This window comes from Mustela nigripes, chromosome 16 (assembly GCF_022355385.1).
Source record: "Mustela nigripes isolate SB6536 chromosome 16, MUSNIG.SB6536, whole genome shotgun sequence".
Classification (NCBI taxonomy): domain Eukaryota; kingdom Metazoa; phylum Chordata; class Mammalia; order Carnivora; family Mustelidae; genus Mustela; species Mustela nigripes.
Genome location: NC_081572.1, coordinates 16,123,678 through 16,142,863, shown reverse-complemented (window position 1 = coordinate 16,142,863; position 19,186 = coordinate 16,123,678). Strand labels below are relative to the sequence as shown.

At 37.7% G+C, this 19,186-nt stretch overlaps 1 protein-coding gene across 1 annotated transcript in view; it reads left to right on the top strand.

Moving 5' to 3' along the window:
• The window catches only part of EFCAB13 (EF-hand calcium binding domain 13), a 98,801-nt gene that overhangs the window by 2,850 nt on the left and 76,765 nt on the right, over window positions 1–19,186 (top strand). Inside the window, exons 2-3 of the mRNA XM_059379097.1 lie at window positions 2,270–2,430; window positions 16,780–16,894. Of these exons, the coding sequence (XP_059235080.1) occupies window positions 2,270–2,430; window positions 16,780–16,894 (276 nt within the window). The remainder of the gene's footprint in view (window positions 1–2,269; window positions 2,431–16,779; window positions 16,895–19,186) is intronic.

Here is a 19,186-nt window from a genome sequence, read left to right as displayed (position 1 = left end):
ACTCTATGGTCAATTAATCTTCAACAAAACAGGAAAAAATATACAGTGGAAAAAAGATAGTCTTTTCAACAAATGGTGCTGGGAAAACTGGACAGCTATATGTAGAAGAATGAAACTTGACCATTCTCTTACTCCATGAAAGACAAGATCTTAAGAGGATGACAGGACAAGGCACAGACAGAGAGTAAATATTTACAAAAGATATATCTGATAATGGACTGCATTTCTTTTGTATATTCAAAAATATGCAAAGAACTCAACCCAAATTAAAAATAGGCAAAAGATTGAGGCGCTTGGGTGGTTCAGTTGGTTATGCACCCAACTCTTGGTTTCAGCTCAGGCCATGATCTTTGGGTCATGAGACTGAACCCCACAACAGGCTCCATCCTGGACATGGAGCCTGCTTGGAATTCTCTCTCTTCATCTTCTTCTGCCCCAATGCCACATGCTCTCCCTCAAAAAAAAAAAAAAAAAAAAAAAAAGATGGGCAAAAGATCTTAATAGACTCCTTACCAAAGAAGATATACAGATAGCAAATAAATACAGGAAGAGATGCTTGGCATCATATCATTAGAGAATTGCAAATCAAAACATCTAGATACCACTATATCTATTAGAATGGCCCAAATCCAAAATACCGACAAAGCCAAATGCTGGCAGGGATGTGGAGCAAGAGGAACTCTCATCCTTTGCTGGTGGGAATGCAAAATGATACAAGCACTTGGGAAAAAAGTCTCTTACAAAACTAAACATACTCTTACCATATGTTGCAACAATTTCACTTACTGGTATTTACCCAAAGGAGTTAAAAACCTATATGCACACAAAAGCCTGCACACAGATGTTTATAGCAGCCTTATTCCTAATTGCCAAAACTTGGAAATAAACAAAATGACCTTCAGTAGATGAATGGATAAATGAACTGTGGTACATTTAGGAAATGGAATACTATTTGGCACTGAAAAGAAATGAGCTGTCAAACCACGAAAAGATGTGGAGGAACCTTAAATGCGTACCATTAAGTGAAAGAAGCCTAACTGTCAAGATGGCGTGCTGTATGATTCAAACTATATGACATTCTGAAAAGGCAAAACTACGTGGACTAAAAAGACCAGTGGTCGCCTGTGGTGAGGAGGGGTGGGGAAAGTTGAATAAGCAGAGCACAGAAGATACATGGGGCAGTGAAACTATTCTATATGATATTATAATAATGGCAACATGTCATTATACATCTTTCCAAATTCATAGAATGCACAACACTGAGTCAATCCTGATGTAAACTATGGACTTTGGATGAAAATGATATGCCAGGGTAGGTTCACCATAACAAAAGTAGCACTGTGGTGTAGAATATTGATATTGATATTGGAGGAGGCTGGAAAAGCATAGGGGCAGGGGGCATATGGGGGCTCAATTTTGCTGTGAATCTAAAACAGCTCGAAAAAATGTCTATTGAGGAAAAAAAGAAGCAGCTATATTACTTTTAAATAGATAGGCCCTCCAACAAAAAAGAACTAGAGCCTAGAAGCAATGAACATGTTTAGAAAAAGAGGAATGAAGTTAGAAATAAACTCTTTTGAAATCTGGCTGTTTGCTTAAAACAACTGGAATGCAACTAGTCGATCAAAGGTCTATTAGTTTTTAACCCCTGAAAAATTAACACAGGCAATTTATAAAGCAGATCACCAAAGGAGTTTAGAGAACTTCTATTTCTGCATAAAATAGAAATGAAGGGAACTACTTCAGTGACTTATAGGGTCTGCATATATTTGTCTTACAACAGAGGCGCACCTTTAACAACTTGCTTCATAAAAAGGTGAACCATGAGAGACTATGGACTCTGAAAAACAATCTGAGGGTTTTGAAGGGGCGGGCGGTGGGAGGTCGAAAAAAATAATGAATACTGTTTTTCTGAAAATAAATAAATTAAAAAAATTAAAAAAAAGTCTTGAGCAGAAATTTTTAATTTAATGAAGTAAGCTTAAAGATGCCTTAAGAACTAGATTCAACAACTGTTAAATACATTCATGAATGCTGGATGTTGTATAGCTGCATAATGCACTGAAGATAGTTGGTGGCATTTAGAATATGTACCTAATCTGGCCTAACGCACTAATAATTAAATCCTTTTTAATAAAATTCTATTTGGTAGCATCATTTTAGAGAAAATGTTGATCTACAATGAGCGATTTGACCCAGAATGTCATATTTAATTTATATGTGGAAAGAGAACATAGCTGACTGACTATGAATCTTGGTTGCTCTCCAGGCAGAAGAAAATATCAGTTTATCAGATCATGGCTGTAATTCATTTGTAACCAACCTGTCATCAAGACGTACTGATAACAAGAAAGACGTCAAATTTTCTAAAGCAACGCAGAAGAGAATTTCACATGAAATTAGGGATTTGAGACTAGAACACAAAAAAATGTAAGTTAAACTTTGAAGTTAGTTGAATTATACTTCTGTCAGTTTGCGAGAATAAAAAATGTAGCTCATAAGTTCTCCTAATGTTTTAAAATGTAGAGGATCATGCATATTTGTGGCCATTCTTTCAGAAGTATAGTTTTAATTCCTGCATAGTCATTCTCTTCATTTTTTCTCACTTCTCTCACAACTTTGTGGAAACCTATAAGCCATCATAGATTTCCAGTTATAGGAGAGCAATTATCCATATGTCTGTTAATTTGTCTTTAAGTAATATATTTAAATGTACTGTGTGATAACATATGTTTACATTGGGAAATGATTTACTTTTTACTCATTTCACATATTTACCTTATTTAGTTATTTATTTTTGGTGAGGACATTTAAGTTCTACCATCTTAGCAAATTTCAATTATGTAATACAGTATCATCAACTATAGTCATTATGTTAGACCCACAGACCTTATTTATCTTTTAGTTAGCTTTATAACCTTTTACCAGCCTCTCCCTATTTTTATTTATCATACCCCCAACCCCTGGAAACCACCATTCTACTCTCTGTTTCTGTGCATTTGGCTTTTTTATAAAAATGATTTGAGAGAGAGAGCATGAGCAAGAGAGCCTGAGCAAGGGGGAGGGGCAGCAGGAGAGGGAGAAAGAGGTTTCCTGCTGAGCATCTGGTAGCCTAATGCTGGACTCAATACCAGGACTCCATCCCAGGACCCTGGGATCATGACCTGAGCTGAAGGCAGGGGCTTAACTGACTGAGCCACCCAGGTGCCCCTGAATTTGGCTTTTAATAGATTCCACATGTAAATGAGATCATCCAGTATTTGCCTTTCTCTGTCTGACTTATTTTACTTTACATAATGCCCTCAGGTCCATCCATGTTGTCACAAATGGCAGGATTTCCTTCTTTCTCATGGCTGGGTAGATTCCAGTTTGTGTGTGTGTGTGTGTGTGTGTGTGTGTGTGTGTGAGAGAGAGAGAGAGAGAGAGTGATATCACATCTTTAACCATTTATTTGTTGATGGACATTTATATTGTTTCCATATTTTGGCTATTATGAATAATGCTGCAGTGAACATGGGAGTGTAGTATCTCTTTGAGATCCTGTTTTCATTGCTTTTGGACACATACCCAGAAGTGGAGTTGCTGGATCATATCGTAGTTACATTTAAAATTTTTGAGGAAACTCAACAGTTTTTCATAGTTGCTGCACCAATTTACATTCCCCCCAGCAGTAAATAGGTACTTCCTTTTTTCCACATGCTTGCCAATACTTGTTTTTTCTTGAAAATAGCCATCCTAACAGGTGTGAGGTGATATCTCATTGTGGTTTTGATTTGCATTTTCTTGATGAGTGATGTTGAGCACCTTTTCATGTACCTGCTGGCCATTTGTGTATCTTTTTTGGAAAAGTGTCTATTCAGGTCCTTTTTAAAGTGGATTATTTGTGGGGCGCCTGGGTGGCTCAGTGGGTTAAGCCTCAGGTCATGATCTCAGGGTCCTGGGATGGAGCCCCACGTCAGGCTCTCTGCTCAGCAGGGAGCCTGCTTCCTCCTCTCTCTCTGCCTCCCTCTCTGCCTACTTGTGATCTGTCTGTCAAATAAATAAATAAAATCTTTTTAAAAAAATAAAAAAAATAAAGTGGATTATTTGTTTATTTGCTATTGAGTTGCATGAATTCCTTGTGTATTTTGAATATTAATTAATCAGATATGTGGTTTTGCAAATATTCTCTTTCATTCCATGGGTTGCCTTTTCATTTTGTCAATGGTTTCCTTTGCTGTGTAGAAACTTTTTTAGTTTGATATTGTCCCATTTATTTTTGCTATTGTTACCTTTGCTTTTAGTATCAAATCCAAAAAATTATTGCCAAGACCAATATCATAGAGTTTACTACCTATGTTCTAGAGAGTTTCTCTTTCTTTCTCAAGATTGCTTTGGTTCTTTGAGGTCTTCTGTGGTTCTATACAAATTTTAGGAATATTTGTTCTATTTCTGTGAAAAATGCCACTGGAATTTGGATAGGAATTGCATTGATTCTATAGATTACTTTGGGTAGTATGGACATTTTAACAATATTAATTCTTCTAATCCACAAACACAGAATATACTGCCACATAATTTGTGTCTTCTTCATTTTTTAAATTAATATTTTATAGTTTTCAGTGTCCAGATCTTTCACCTCCTTGGTTAAATCTATTTCTAAGTATTTTAGTTTCTGATGATATTGTAAATGGGATTGTTATCTTAATTTCTATTTCTGATGATTTGTTGTTAGTTTATAGAAATTTCTGCAACTGATTTTTGTATATTGATTTTGTATCCTGCAACTTTACTGAATTTATTTATTAGCTCTAACAGGTTTTTTTTTTTTTAAGATTTTGTTTATTTATTTGACAGAAAGAGAGAAAGTGAGAGAGGGAACACAGGCAGGGGGAGTAGGAGAGGAAGAAGCAGACTTCCTGCTGAGCAAGGGAGCCTGATACAGGGCCCTATCCCAGGACTACAAGATCATGACCCATGCCAAAGGCAGATGCTTAATGACTGAGCCACCCAGGAGCCCCATTTCTAACAGTTTTTTGATAGAGTCTTTAAGGTTTTCTGTATAAAAGATCATATCATTTGGAAATAGAGACAGTTTAACTTCTTTCTTTCCATTTGAATGCCTTTATTTCTTTTACTTGCCTAATTGCTCTGGCTAGGATTTCAATACTATGTTGAAGAAAAGTGGTGAGCGTGGGCACCCTTCTTTTGTTCCTGATCTTACAGGGAAAGCTTTAAGTTTTTGACTGTTTAGTATCATATTAGCTCTGGCTTGTCATATATATCCTTTATTGTGTTGATGTATATTCCTTTTATACCCACTTTGCTGGGATCTCTTATCATGAAAGAAAATTGAACTTTATCAGTGTTTTTTCTGTATCTTTTGAGATGATCATATGATTTTTATCCTTCATTTTGTTAATGTGGTTATTTGGAAAAACCTCAGTTCTCCTATGCTTCTCCTTTACTATCATACTACCACCATATTCATAACACTTCTGACCCCCAGATATGTGGTATCCTACACCAAGCTATTCTGTGACACCAGTTGGATGTCCTGCAATTTAACTCAATTCTAACACTAGCTACCTAGAGATAGCATCAGATCTCACAGGTTAGTTGGCTCAGTCACTTGAGACTGCCTACCCCACATGCACTTTATATGCCAATCTCAAGTAGTAAGTTCCCAATTTCCCCACAACTTTTGTTGGATTTAGATACAAATCAGAGCTTCCCATTACCCTTCTTTGAGTTTAATTAATTGCTAGAACATCTCACAGAACTCAGGGAAACACTCATGTTTACCAGTTTAATAAAGGATATGACAGAGTATACAGGTGAATAGCCAGATGAAGATATACACAAAGTGAGATTTGGGGGTGTCCCAAGCACAGGAGCCACTGTCCTCATGGAGTTGGGGTGTGTCACCCTCCCAGTTTGAGGATGTGTTCACCAACCCAGAATCTCTCCAGAGAGGGCAGAGGAGCTGGAAATGGAATTAATAATTGATCGTGCCTACATGAGAAAGCCTCCATAAAAATCTCGGCAATATGGGGTTCAGAGATCTTCCTGGTTGGTGTAAACATCCACATACCAGGAGGGCGATGTACTCTAACTCCAGGAGAATAGAAGCTCCTATGCTGAGATCTTCCCAGATTTTGCCATATGTATCTCTTCATCTGACTTTATCTGTATCTTCTATCATATATGAAAAATAAACTCATTAATATAAGTAACTATTTTTCTGAGTTCTGTGAGCTCTTCTGGAAAAGTAATCAAATCCAAGGAGGACCTTGTAGTAGGAATCTCTGATTTATAACTTATCAGTCAGAGTTGTGACTCCACAAGTAGGTTGGGGCAGTCTTGTGGGACTGAGCCCTTAACCTGTAGAATCTGACAGTATATTCAGGTAGATAGTGTCAGAATGGAGTTAATTTGTAGGACACCCAGCTGGTGTGGCAGAGAATTGCTTCACGGGATGGGGGGTACCTCACACATCTAGTGTCAGAAGTGTTGTGAGTATGGTAGTAATGTGGGAGTAAAGGAGAAACAGAGAATGGGTTTTCCCTATACTATGCTGTATCACATTTACTAATTAGCCTGTGTTGAACCATACTTGAATCCCAGAAATAAATACCACCAGATCATTAATGTACTGTTGATTTGGTTTGCCAGTATTTTGTTGAGAATTTTTGCATCTATGTTTATCAGGGATATTGGGCTATAGTTTTCTTTTCTTGTAGTATCCTTTTCTGGCTTTGCTATGCTGAGGCTTATGCTGGCTTCTTAAAATGAGTTTGGAAGTGTTCTTTCCTCTTCAATTTTTGGGAAGAGTTTGAGAAGATTTGGCATTAATTCTTTAAATATTTCACCAGTGAAATATTTAAATAGAATTAAATATTTAAATAGAATTCACCAGTGAAGCTATCCTGGACTTTTCTTTGTTGGGAGGTTTTTGATTACTGATTCTATCTCCTTACTAATAATTAGTCTTTTCAGATTTTCTGTTTCTTCGTGATTCATTCTTACATGGTTTTAGAAACTTAGAAATTTATATATTTCTTCTGGGTTACCTAATTTGTTGGCATATAATTATTCAGAGTAGTTTCTTATGATGTTTAATATTTCTGTTATCAGTTGAATGTCTCTTCTTTTTTCTGATTTTATTTTATTTGAGTCTTCTCTTTTTTTCTTAGTCTAGTAAGATTTGTTAATTTTGGTTATCTTTTAAAAAAATAAGCTCTTAGCTTCTTTGATCTTTTCTACTGTCTTTTTAGTTTCACTTGTTTTGGCTCTAATCTTTGTTATTTCCTTTCTTTCCTTAACTCTGGGCTTAATTTTTTTCTTTCTTCCAGTTCCTTGAGGTATAAAATTAGGCTGTTTATTTGAGATCGTTCTTTTTTCCTTATATAGGCATTTATCTCTATAAATGTTTCTCTTAGAACAGCTTTTGCTGCATCCAGTAAGTTTTGGTATGTCATGTTTTCATTTACTTTGTCTCCAGATGTTTTTTTATTTCTCTTTTGATTTTCTCTTTGACCCATTGGTTGTTCAGGAACATGTTTAATCTCTGCATATGTGTTTTTTCCCAGTCTTTTTCTTATAATTAACTTATTGTTTTATACCTTTGTGGTCAGAAAAGATGCTTGATATGATTTCATCTTCTTAAGGTTTTAAGGACTTGTTTTGGGGTGCCTGGGTGGCTCAGTGGGTGATCTTTGGGTCCTGGGATTGAGCCCCCCATCAGGCTCTCTGCTCAGCAGGGAGCCTGCTTCCTCCTTCTCTCTCTGCCTGCCTTTCTGCCTATTTATGATCTCTGCATGTCAAATAAATAAAATCTTAAAAAAAAAAAAGACTTGTGGCCTAACAATTGATCTATTCCAGAGAATGTTGCATATATGCTTGAGAAGAATGTGTATTCTGCTGCTGTTGGATAGAGTGTTCTCTATATGTTTGTCCCTATAGGTCCATTTGGTTGATGATGTAGTTGGAATCCAATGTTTCCCTTTGTCTTTCTGTCTTGTTGATGGATCCATTGTTGAAAGTGGGGTATTGAGTTTCTCTAAGTATTGCTGCATTGCTGTCTATTTCTCTCTTCAGATATATTAATCTAGTTTTATATCTTTCAGTGCTATTATGTTGAATGTATAAATATTACAATTGCTTTATCCTTTTGATTAATTCATCCCTTTATCATAATATAATGACTTTTTTTGTTACAGTTTTTGACTTAAAAACATATATTGAAATTTATTTTGTCTAAAGTAAATATAGCTACCCCTTCCCTCTTTTGGTTTCCATTTGCATGGAATATATTTTTCTATCTCTTTTCTTTCAGTCTATACTTGTCCTTAAAGCTGAAGTGATCGTCTGGAGGACAGCATATGTTTGGGTCTTTTTTATTCTTTTTCTTTTAATCTATTCAGTCACTCTATGTCTTTTGATTGGAGAAGTTAGTCCATTTATATTTAAGGTAACTATTGATAGGGTGGACTTACTATTGTCATTTTGATTGTTTTCTGGCTGTTTTATAATTTCTTTGTTCCTTTCTCTTGCTCTCTTCCTTTGTGATTTGGTAATTTTTCTCTAGTAATATACTTTAAAAAATTTCTTCTTTAAATTTTTAATTGAATTTACAACCCTGAGATCAAAAGTCACATGCTTTCTTATAAAGCCAATCTAGTGTAATGAACTCCTTTCACTTTTTTTTTGGTCTGTAAAACTCTTTGTCTGTCTTTCCATTCTGAAGGACAACTTGGTGAGGTGGTCTATTCTTTTTTTTTTTTTATAAACATATATTTTTATCCCCAGGGGTACAGGTCTGTGAATCACCAGGTTTACACACTTCACAGCACTCACCAAAGCACATACCCTCCCCAATGTCCATAATCCCACCCCCTTCTCCCAAACCCCCTCCCCCCAGCAACCCTCAGTTTGTTTTGTGAGATTAAGAGTCACTTATGGTTTGTCTCCCTCCCAATCCCATCTTGTTTCATTGATTCTTCTCCTACCCACTTAAGCCCCCATGTTGCATCACCACTTCCTCATATCAGGGAGATCATATGATAGTTGTCTTTCTCCGCTTGACTTATTTCGCTAAGCATGATACGCTCTAGTTCCATCCATGTTGTCGCAAATGGCAAGATTTCATTTCTTTTGATGGCTGCATAGTATTCCATTGTGTATATATACCACATCTTCTTGATCCATTCATCTGTTGATGGACATCTAGGTTCTTTCCATAGTTTGGCTATTGTGGACATTGCTGCTATAAACATTCAGGTGCACATGCCCCTTTGGATCACTGCGTTTGTATCTTTAGGGTAAATGCCCAATAGTGCAATTGCTGGGTCATAGGGCAGTTCTATTTTCAACATTTTGAGGAACCTCCATGCTGTTTTCCAGAGTGGCTGCACCAGCTTGCATTCCCACCAACAGTGTAGGAAGGTTCCCCTTTCTCCGCATCCTCGCCAGCATCTGTCATTTCCTGACTTGTTGATTTTAGCCATTCTGACTGGTGTGAGGTGATATCGCATTGTGGTTTTGATTTGTATTTCCCTGATGCCGAGTGACATGGAGCACTTTTTCATGTGTCTGTTGGCCATCTGGATGTCTTCTTTGCAGAAATGTCTGTTCATGTCCTCTGCCCATTTCTTGATTGGATTATTTGTTCTTTGGGTGTTGAGTTTGCTAAGTTCTTTATAGATTCTGGACACTAGTCCTTTATCTGATATGTCGTTTGCAAATATCTTCTCCCATTCTGTCAGTTGTCTTTTGATTTTGTTAACTGTTTCCTTTGCTGTGCAAAAGCTTTTGATCTTGATGAAATCCCAATAGTTCATTTTTGCCCTTGCTTCCCTTGCCTTTGGCGTTGTTCCTAGGAAGATGTTGCTGCGGCTGAGGTCGAAGAGGTTGCTGCCTGTGTTCTCCTCAAGGATTTTGATGGATTCCTTTCGCACATTGAGGTCCTTCATCCATTTTGAGTCTGTTTTTGTGTGTGGTGTAAGGCAATGGTCCAATTTCATTTTTCTGCATGTGGCTGTCCAATTTTCCCAGCACCATTTATTGAAGAGGCTGTCTTTTTTCCATTGGACATTCTTTCCTGCTTTGTCGAAGATTAGTTGACTGTAGAGTTGAGGGTCTATTTCTGGGCTCTCTATTCTGTTCCATTGATCTATGTGTCTGTTTTTGTGCCAGTACCATGCTGTCTTGATGATGACAGCTTTGTAATAGAGCTTGAAGTCTGGAATTGTGATGCCACCAACTTTGGCTTTCTTTTTCAATATCCCTTTGGCTATTCGAGGTCTTTTCTGGTTCCATATAAATTTTAGAATTATTTGTTCCATTTCTTTGAAAAAGATGGATGGTACTTTGATAGGAATTGCATTAAATGTGTAGATTGCTTTAGGTAGCATAGACATTTTCACAATATTTATTCTTCCAATCCAGGAGCATGGAACATTTTTCCATTTCTTTGTGTCTTCCTCAATTTCTTTCATGAGTATTTTATAGTTTCTGAGTATAGATTCTGTGCCTCTTTGGTTAGGTTTATTCCTAGGTATCTTACGGTTTTGGGTGCAATTGTAAATGGGATTGACTCCTTAATTTCTCTTTCTTCTGTCTTGCTGTTGGTGTAGAGAAATGCAACTGATTTCTGTGCATTGATTTTATATCCTGACACTTTACTGAATTCCTGTATAAGTTCTAGCAGTTTTGGAGTGGAGTGTTTTGGGTTTTCCACATATAGTATCATATCATCTGCGAAGAGTGATAATTTGACTTCTTCTTTGCCTATTTGGATGCCTTTAATTTCTTTTTGTTGTCTGATTGCTGAGGCTAGGACCTCTAGTACTATGTTGAATAGCAGTGGTGATAATGGACATCCCTGGCGTTTTCCTGACCTTAGCAGAAAAGCTTTCGGTTTTTCTCCATTGAGAATGATATTTGCAGTGGGTTTTTCATAGATGGCTTTGATGATATTGAGGTATGTGCCCTCTATCCCTACACTTTGAAGAGTTTTGATCAGGAAGGGACGCTATACTTTGTCAAATGCTTTTTCAGCATCTATTGAGAGTATCATATGGTTCTTGTTCTTTCTTTTATTGATGTGTTGTATCACATTGACTGATTTGCGGATGTTGAACCAACCTTGCAGCCCTGGAATAAATCCCACTTGGTCGTGGTAAATAATCCTTTTAATGTACTGTTGAATCCTATTGGCTAGTATTTTGTTGAGTATTTTCGCATCTGTGTTCATCAAGGATATTGGTCTATAGCTCTCTTTTTTGATGGGATCCTTGTCTGGTTTTGGGTCAAGGTGATGCTGGCCTCATAAAATGAGTTTGGAAGTTTTCCTTCCATTTCCATTTTTTGGAACAGTTTCAGGAGAATAGGTATTAGTTCTTCTTTAAATGTTTGGTAGAATTCCCCCGGGAAGCCATCTGGCCCTGGGCTTTTGTTTGTTTGGAGATTTTTAATGACTGTTTCAATCTCCTTACTGGTTATGGGTTTGTTCAGGCTTTCTATTTCTTCCTGGTTCATTTGTGGTAGTTTATATGTTTCTAGGAATGCATCCATTTCTTCCAGATTGTCAAATTTATTGGCGTAGAGTTGCTCATAGTATGTTCTTATAATAGTTTGTATTTCTTTGGTGTTAGTTGTGATCTCTCCTCTTTCATTCATGATTTTATTTATTTGGGTCCTTTCTCTTTTCTTTTTGATAAGTTGGGCCAGGGGTTTATCAATTTTATTAATTCTTTCAAATAACCAGTTCCTAGTTTTGTTGATTTGTTCTATTGTTTTTTTGGTTTCTATTTCATTGATTTCTGCTCTGATCTTTATGATTTCTCTTCTCCTGCTGGGCTTAGGGTTTCTTTCTTGTTCTTTCTCCAGCTCCTTTAGTTGTAGGGTTAGGTTGTGTACCTGAGACCTTTCTTGTTTCTTGAGAAAGGTTTGTACCGCTATATATTTTCCTCTCAGGACTGCCTTTGTTGTGTCCCACAGATTTTGAACCGTTGTATTTTCATTATCATTTGTTTCCATGATTTTTTTCAATTCTTCTTTAATTTCCCGGTTGACCCATTCATTCTTTAGAAGGATGCTCTTTAGTCTCCATGTATTTGGGTTCTTTCCAACCTTCCTTTTGTGGTTGAGTTCTAGCTTTAGAGCATTGTGGTCTGAAAATATGCAGGGAATGATCCCAATCTTTTGATACCGGTTGAGTCCTGATTTAGGACCGAGGATGTGATCTATTCTGGAGAATGTTCCATGTGCACTAGAGAAGAATGTACATTCTGTTGCTTTGGGATGAAATGTTCTGAATATATCTGTGATGTCCATCTGGTCCAATATGTCGTTTAAGGCCTTTATTTCCTTGCTTTATTTCCTTTGCTTGGATGATCTGTCCATTTCAGTGAGGGGAGTGTTAAAGTCCCTTACTATTATTGTATTATTGTTGATGTGTTTCTTTGATTTTGTTATTAATTGGTTTATATGGTTGGCTGCTCCCACATTGGGGGCGTAGATATTTAAAATTGTTAAATCTTCTTGTTGGACAGACCCTTTGAGTATGATATAGTGTCCTTCCTCATCTCTTATTATAGTCTTTGGCTTAAAATCTAATTGATCTGATATAAGGATTGCCACTCCTGCTTTCTTCTGATGTCCATTAGCATGGTAAATTCTTTTCCACCCCCTCACTTTAAATCTGGAGGTGTCTTTGGGCTTAAAATGAGTTTCTTGGAGGCAACATATAGATGGGTTTTGTTTTTTTATCCATTCTGATACCCTGTGTCTTTTGACAGGGGCATTTAGCCCATTCACATTCAGGGTAACTATTGAGAGATATGAATTTAGTGCCATTGTATTGTCTGTAAGGTGACTGTTACTGTATATGGTCTCTGTTCCTTTCTGATCTACCACTTGTAGGCTCTCTCTTTGCTTAGAGGACCCCTTTCAATATTTCCTGTAGAGCTGGTTTGGTGTTTGCAAATTCTTTCAGTTTTTGTTTGTCCTGGAAGCTTTTAATCTCTCCTTCTATTTTCAATGATAGCCTAGCTGCATATAGTATTCTTGGCTGCATGTTTTTCTCGTTTAGTGCTCTGAAAATATCATTTCAGCTCTTTCTGGCCTGCCAGGTCTCTCTGGATAAGTCAGCTGCCAATCTAATATTTTTACCATTGTATGTTACAGACTTCTTTTCCCTGGCTGCTTTCAGGATTTTCTCTTTGTCACTGAGACTTGTAAATTTTACTATTAGGTGATGGGGTGTGGGCCTATTCTTATTGATTTTGAGGGGTGTTCTCTGAACCTCCTGAATTTTGATGCTCGTTCCCTTTGCCGTATTGGGGAAATTCTCCCCAATAATTCTCTCCAGTATACCTTCTGCTCCCCTCTCTCTTTCTTCTTCTTCTGGAATCCCAATTATTCTAATGTTGTTTCGTCTTATGGTGTCACTTATCTCTCGAATTCTCCCCTCGTGGTCCAGTAGCTGTTTGTCCCTCTTTTGCTCAGCTTCTTTATTCTCTGTCATTTGGTCTTCTATATCACTAATTCTTTCTTCTGCCTCATTTATCCTAGCAGTGAGAGCCTCCATTTTTGATTGCACCTCATTAATAGCTTTTTTGATTTCAACTTGGTTAGATTTTAGTTCTTTTATTTCTCCAGAAAGGGCTTTTATATCTCTCGAGAGGGTTTCTCTAATATCTTCCATGCCTTTTTCGAGCCCGGCTAGAACCTTGAGAATTGTCATTCTGAAGTCTAGATCTGACATATTACCAATGTCTGTATTGATTAGGTCCCTAGCCTTCGGTACTGCCTCTTGTTCTTTTTTTTTGTGTTGAATTTTTCCGTCTTGTCATTTTGTCCAGATAAGAGTATATGAAGGAGCAAGTGGCAACAACCCCAGGAAAATATGCTTTAACCAAATTAGAAGAGATCCCAAATCGTGAGGGGGGAGAAAGGGGATATAAAGAGGTTCAAAAAGGAAGAACAAAAAAAAAAAAAAAGAAAAAAGAAAAAAAAAAGAAAAGAGAAGAATTTTAAAAAAAGAAAACAAATAAGAAAAATATAAAAAAGAAAAAAATATATATTAGATAAACTAGTTAAAAAAGTTAAAAAAGAAAAAGGTAAAAGTTAAAAAAAAAAATTTAACCAGAAGGCGAGAAAAAAAACAAAAAATGAAAAAGAAAAAAATTAAATTAACTGCAAGACTAAAAAAAATTACAGGGAAAAAGCCATGAGTTCCGTGCTTTGCTTTCTCCTCCTCTGGAATTCTGCTGCTCTCCTTGGTATTGAAACCGCACTCCTTGGTAGGTGAACTTGGTCTCGGCTGGATTTCTTGTTGATCTTCTGGGAGAGGGGCCTGTTGTAGTGATTCTCAAGTGTCTTTGCCCCAGGCGGAATTGCACCGCCCTTATAGGGGCCGGGGTGAGTATTCCGCTCGGGTTTGCTTTCAGGAGCTTTTGTTCCCTGAGCGCTTTCCGTAGAGTTCTGGAGGACAGGGAATACAAATGGCGGCCTCCTGGTCTCCGGCCCGGAGGAGCCCGGAGCCCAGGGCCCCACTCCTCAGTGTGCCCTCAGAGAACAGCGCCCAGTTACTCCCGTCTGCCCGACCTCCGGCCGCGCTCTGAGCTCACCGAGCCTGCGACCAGTTCAAGGTAACACCGAGCTGTGAGCTTACTGTCGGCTCTCTGTAGCCGGCTTTCCCGTTCCAATACCCGCAAGCTCTGTGACACTCAGACACCCCCGATCCTTCTGTGACCCTGCGGGACCTGAGGCCACGCTGACCCTGCGTGGGCTTCGCCCCAGTTTAGCCTCTGGAGCGATGTCCCTCAGCGGAACAGACTTTTAAAAGTCCTGATTTTGTGCGGGGTTGCTCCGCCGCTTGCCGGGAGCCGGCCCCTCCCCCCGGGGTCTATCTTCCCATCGCTTTGGATTCACTTCTCCGCCGGTCCTACCTTTCAGAAAGTGTTTTTTTTTTTTCTGTTTACAGAATTGCTGTTCTTCTTCTCTTCGATCTGCCGATGGATTTTCAGGTGTTTGCAATCTTTAGATAGGCTATCTAGCTGATCTCCAGCTAGCTGAAGTAGTCTCAGCCTGCTACTTCTCCGCCATCTTGACTCCTCCTATGAGGTGGTCTATTCTTGGTTGGCAGGGTTTTTTCCCCTAGCACTTTGAATATATCATACCACTCCTTTCTGGCCTGCAGGTTTCTGCTGACAAATCTGCTGATAGTCTCATGGGGATTCTCACTATTCCTTTGTGTTAGATGACAAAAGGCAAGGAAGGAATGGAAGGTGGTAGAGTGTTCCTTTACTTTATTTTATTAACTGTGTAAAATAGGTTAACACCTGGGGACACACAGTGCCCTAGAGGAAGTGCATGTCTGGGAAAGGAAATGTACAGATGAGCCCAGAGCATCTGGTGCTAGAGAAATAAGGAAACTAACAAAGACTCCTATCAGAGATGCATCAAAATGTCTCAAGAGCCTACTTGAAGAGATTACCACCATACCTGTGACAATTAGGGTGTCAATAAGGGTAATAATTATAAGGAAGTAAGATAAATTTAATGTATGTAACTCCAAGGGTACAAAATAGTATAAAAATTATTTTGTCACTATTGGAGGATACAAGTGACCGAAGTCATTGTTATGAAAAGGAAAAGAATAAAGTAATTATCCCACCTTTCTATGTGAACTATACCACTGAGTAACCAAATAATACCCAAGAGGAAGTTTTTCTTTATAGAAATATCTAATGAGTGAAGAAGGAATGATAGATTTAGGTATAAATATTTTATAGTCCCTGATGATTTTCTGAGTCTAGTTATTATGTATAAGTACAGAAGCTAATACCACAATTAGAGAACCACTTGTACATTATATACCTCCCAGTGGAAAACACCAGCATCTGTATGGTGGTTTTACTGAAAAAACAAATAAAAACTGTGAATCCTATTAAATATTTAAAATCCTACCACTGGGGATGCCTGGGTGGCTTCATCATTTAAATGTCTGCCTTTGGCTCTGGTCATGATCCCGCACGGGGCTCCTTCCTCCATGGGGAGCCTGCTTCTCCCTCTGTCTGCCACTCATCCTGTCTGTGTGCTTTCTCACTTTCTCTCTCTCTTTGTGACAAATAAATAAATAAAATCTTTAAAAAAAAATCCTACAACTGTGGTAATACAATCAGACTGGGAAAAATCCAGTCTGGGAAATCTATATAAATCTAATACAATCCAGAATGGGAAATCTATAGGACAAATTGCCTGGGAATGATGCTCATGATGATGATAGAAGACATGGTAGGAGACCCTATAGATAAATGGAGATTTAAAAGACACATCAACAAACTGTAATGGGGACCTTATTGAATCCTGATGCAAAGTGTTAAAAATTTTTGATATTTATGAAACAGTTGGAAATTTGAACACTGACTGTGTTCAATATTACCACACTGGCTGTGGTAATATTAAGAAATTATTGTTAATTTTTTGGGCATCATCATTGTGTTCCAAATATATTAAAAAAATACCTTTTAGAAATTCATACTAAAATTTTTTCACATGAAATAATATAATGTGGGAATTTGCTTCAAAATAATAAGAAATAGGAGTAGAAAAGTGGATCTGGATGAAATAGGATTACCCATTATTGAAACTGGGTGATGGGTACATGGGAAAATCATCACATTACCCTACTTTTATATATGTTTGGAAAGTTCTGCAAATAAAAGATGAAAAACAAAAAGTAATAAGAAAAAGTAATTCAGGAATTACTCCATTTTTATGGCATTTTAGGAATGCAACATCAGTATTCCTGTGTGGAGAAGAAAAATTCTCTGATTTTTCAGGAGAAGAAAATGTCAAGAGAGAGAAAACTTTACAAGGACAATTGCATACTAAAAGGACTGAGGTATATTAATGATCTGGAAATATTTATTTTACTTTTGAGTGTTGCTTTTGGCTTTCAGACATTCCATATAATTTTAGTTCCAGTATTGAAATGTCACAATCTGAAATACTTCCACTTCCTCCTCTTCCCCTTACAATCCTCCCCCTTTTCCTCCTTTTCTTCTCCCTTTTTAAAAAAAATATAACAAAGAGCCCTTTTCTCCCTTTTCCTCCATTAGACTTTCATTTTTATGAAATAAAGGTGCTCTCTGTTAATATTTCCGCTGCTACAATGACCCTAGGCATTCCTTCACTGTGGCAGCATAAATTCAGTCCTGGCCTCCAGCTTGCTCCGTGTATGGTCTTCTCACCTGTGTTTGTATCCTAGGACTTGTTCTACTTTTATAAACACATCATTTTTTAAACACATCATAGATCTCATTTTGAGATCCTTGACTTTGTTCCATCTACAAAGACCTTTTACCAGATAGAGTCACATATATGTTCCAAGGATTAGGATATGGGCATATCTTTTTGTGGGGCTGCCATTCAATCTACTACATTCACTGTATGATGTACTTAGATAGATACACTCTCTTTTGTCTGGATAATTTTTCTCATCTGTTTTCTAGTTTTTCTTTCTCTAGCTGAATGTAATCTGCAGTTTAACCTGTCTATTGAGGTATTAATTTCAGTGCTTATATTTTTTACTTCTAGAAATTTTATTTATTATTTTTTAAAAATCTGCCTTCTGTCATTTTCTTTGTTCATGTTCCATAGTTGTTTCAATATTGATATCTGATAAACCTAATATAAAGTCCTTGGGGATCTAAATCTGCTGTTTATTGCTTTGTGTAATCTCACTCATTAACTTATACCCTTATATCCTATATATCAAACTATATATTTGATCTAAATCTATGGGAATCTCATGATGACTCTGGATTTAGAGTACTCTCCTCCAGGAGAATTTGAATTCACTCCTGCCCTGCACTTTAGAGGTGTTACAAACATGGAATCACTTTAAATGAATTTTTTGGTTTCTATTTTCCTAGCCCATGTATTTAGTGTAGATTTGCATTCTGTACTCATGTGTGGGTAGACTGTAGCTATAACTAATCAAGAAGAGTACTCTCTCGGGCGCCTGGGCAGCTCAGTGGGTTAAGCCACTGCCTTCGCCTCAGGTCATGATCTCAGGGTCCTGGGATCGAGGCCCGAATTGGGCTCTCTGCTCAGCAGGGAGCCTGCTTCCCTCTCTCTCTCTCTGCCTGCCTCTCTGTCTACTTGTGATCTCTCTCTGTCAAGTAAATAAATAAAATCTTAAAAAAAAAAAAAAAAGAAGAGTACTCTCTTCTCTCTCTCTTTTTCCAGCCAAGAGCTGAGACAAAGACAGATTTTATTCTGCATACTTCTGTTTGGGATAAATTGTTTGTTTTTGTTTTTGTTTTGCTATTTTCCCCCCAGCCTATTCTTGCTGGTAACATTGCCTTTTGAAAATTTTGGCTCTATGTGGAATCTCAGTACCAATTCTTACCAATCTTATATGTTTTCAGAGTCTTATTTCTATATCCTGCATGGTCTTAGAAAGACAAGGCTCTAGATTCCATGTAAAATTGAAGACACCTACTATTATAGTCCTCATTTTGTAAAATGACGCTTTTCTATCTATCTAGCTACTTGCCACTTTTGAATCATGGTTTATACATACATGTTAAGTGGATCATTTTCTCAATCATAAGGATACTTTATTTATTTATTTTTTAAATTTTTTAAAAAAGATTTTATTTATTTATTTGACAGAAATCACAAGTAGGTGGAGAGGCAGGCAGAGAGAGAGAGAGAGAGAGAGCAGGAAGCAGGCTCCCCGCTGAGCAGAGAGCCCGATGTGGGGCTCGATCCCAGAACTCTGGGATCACGACCTGAGCCGAAGGCAGAGGCTTTAACCCGCTGAGCCATCCAGGCACCCCAATCATAAGGATAATTTAAAGCATAACTACCAGGTGCCTGGCTGGCTCAGTGGGTTAAGCCTCTGCCTTTGGCTCAGGTCATGATCTCAGGGTCCTGGGATTGAGCCCTGCACTGGGGTGAGAGGTGGGGATCTCTGCTCAATGGGGAGCCTGCTTCCCTCCTCTCTCTCTGCCTGCCTCTCTACCTATTAGTGATGTCTGTCTGTCAAATAAATAAATAAAAGTCTTTTAAAAAAGCATAACCCCAAAGATACAGATGTAGTGAAAAGAAGGGCCATCTGTACCCCAATGTCTATAGCAGCAATGGCCACGGTCATCAAACTGTGGAAGGAACCAAGATGCCCTTC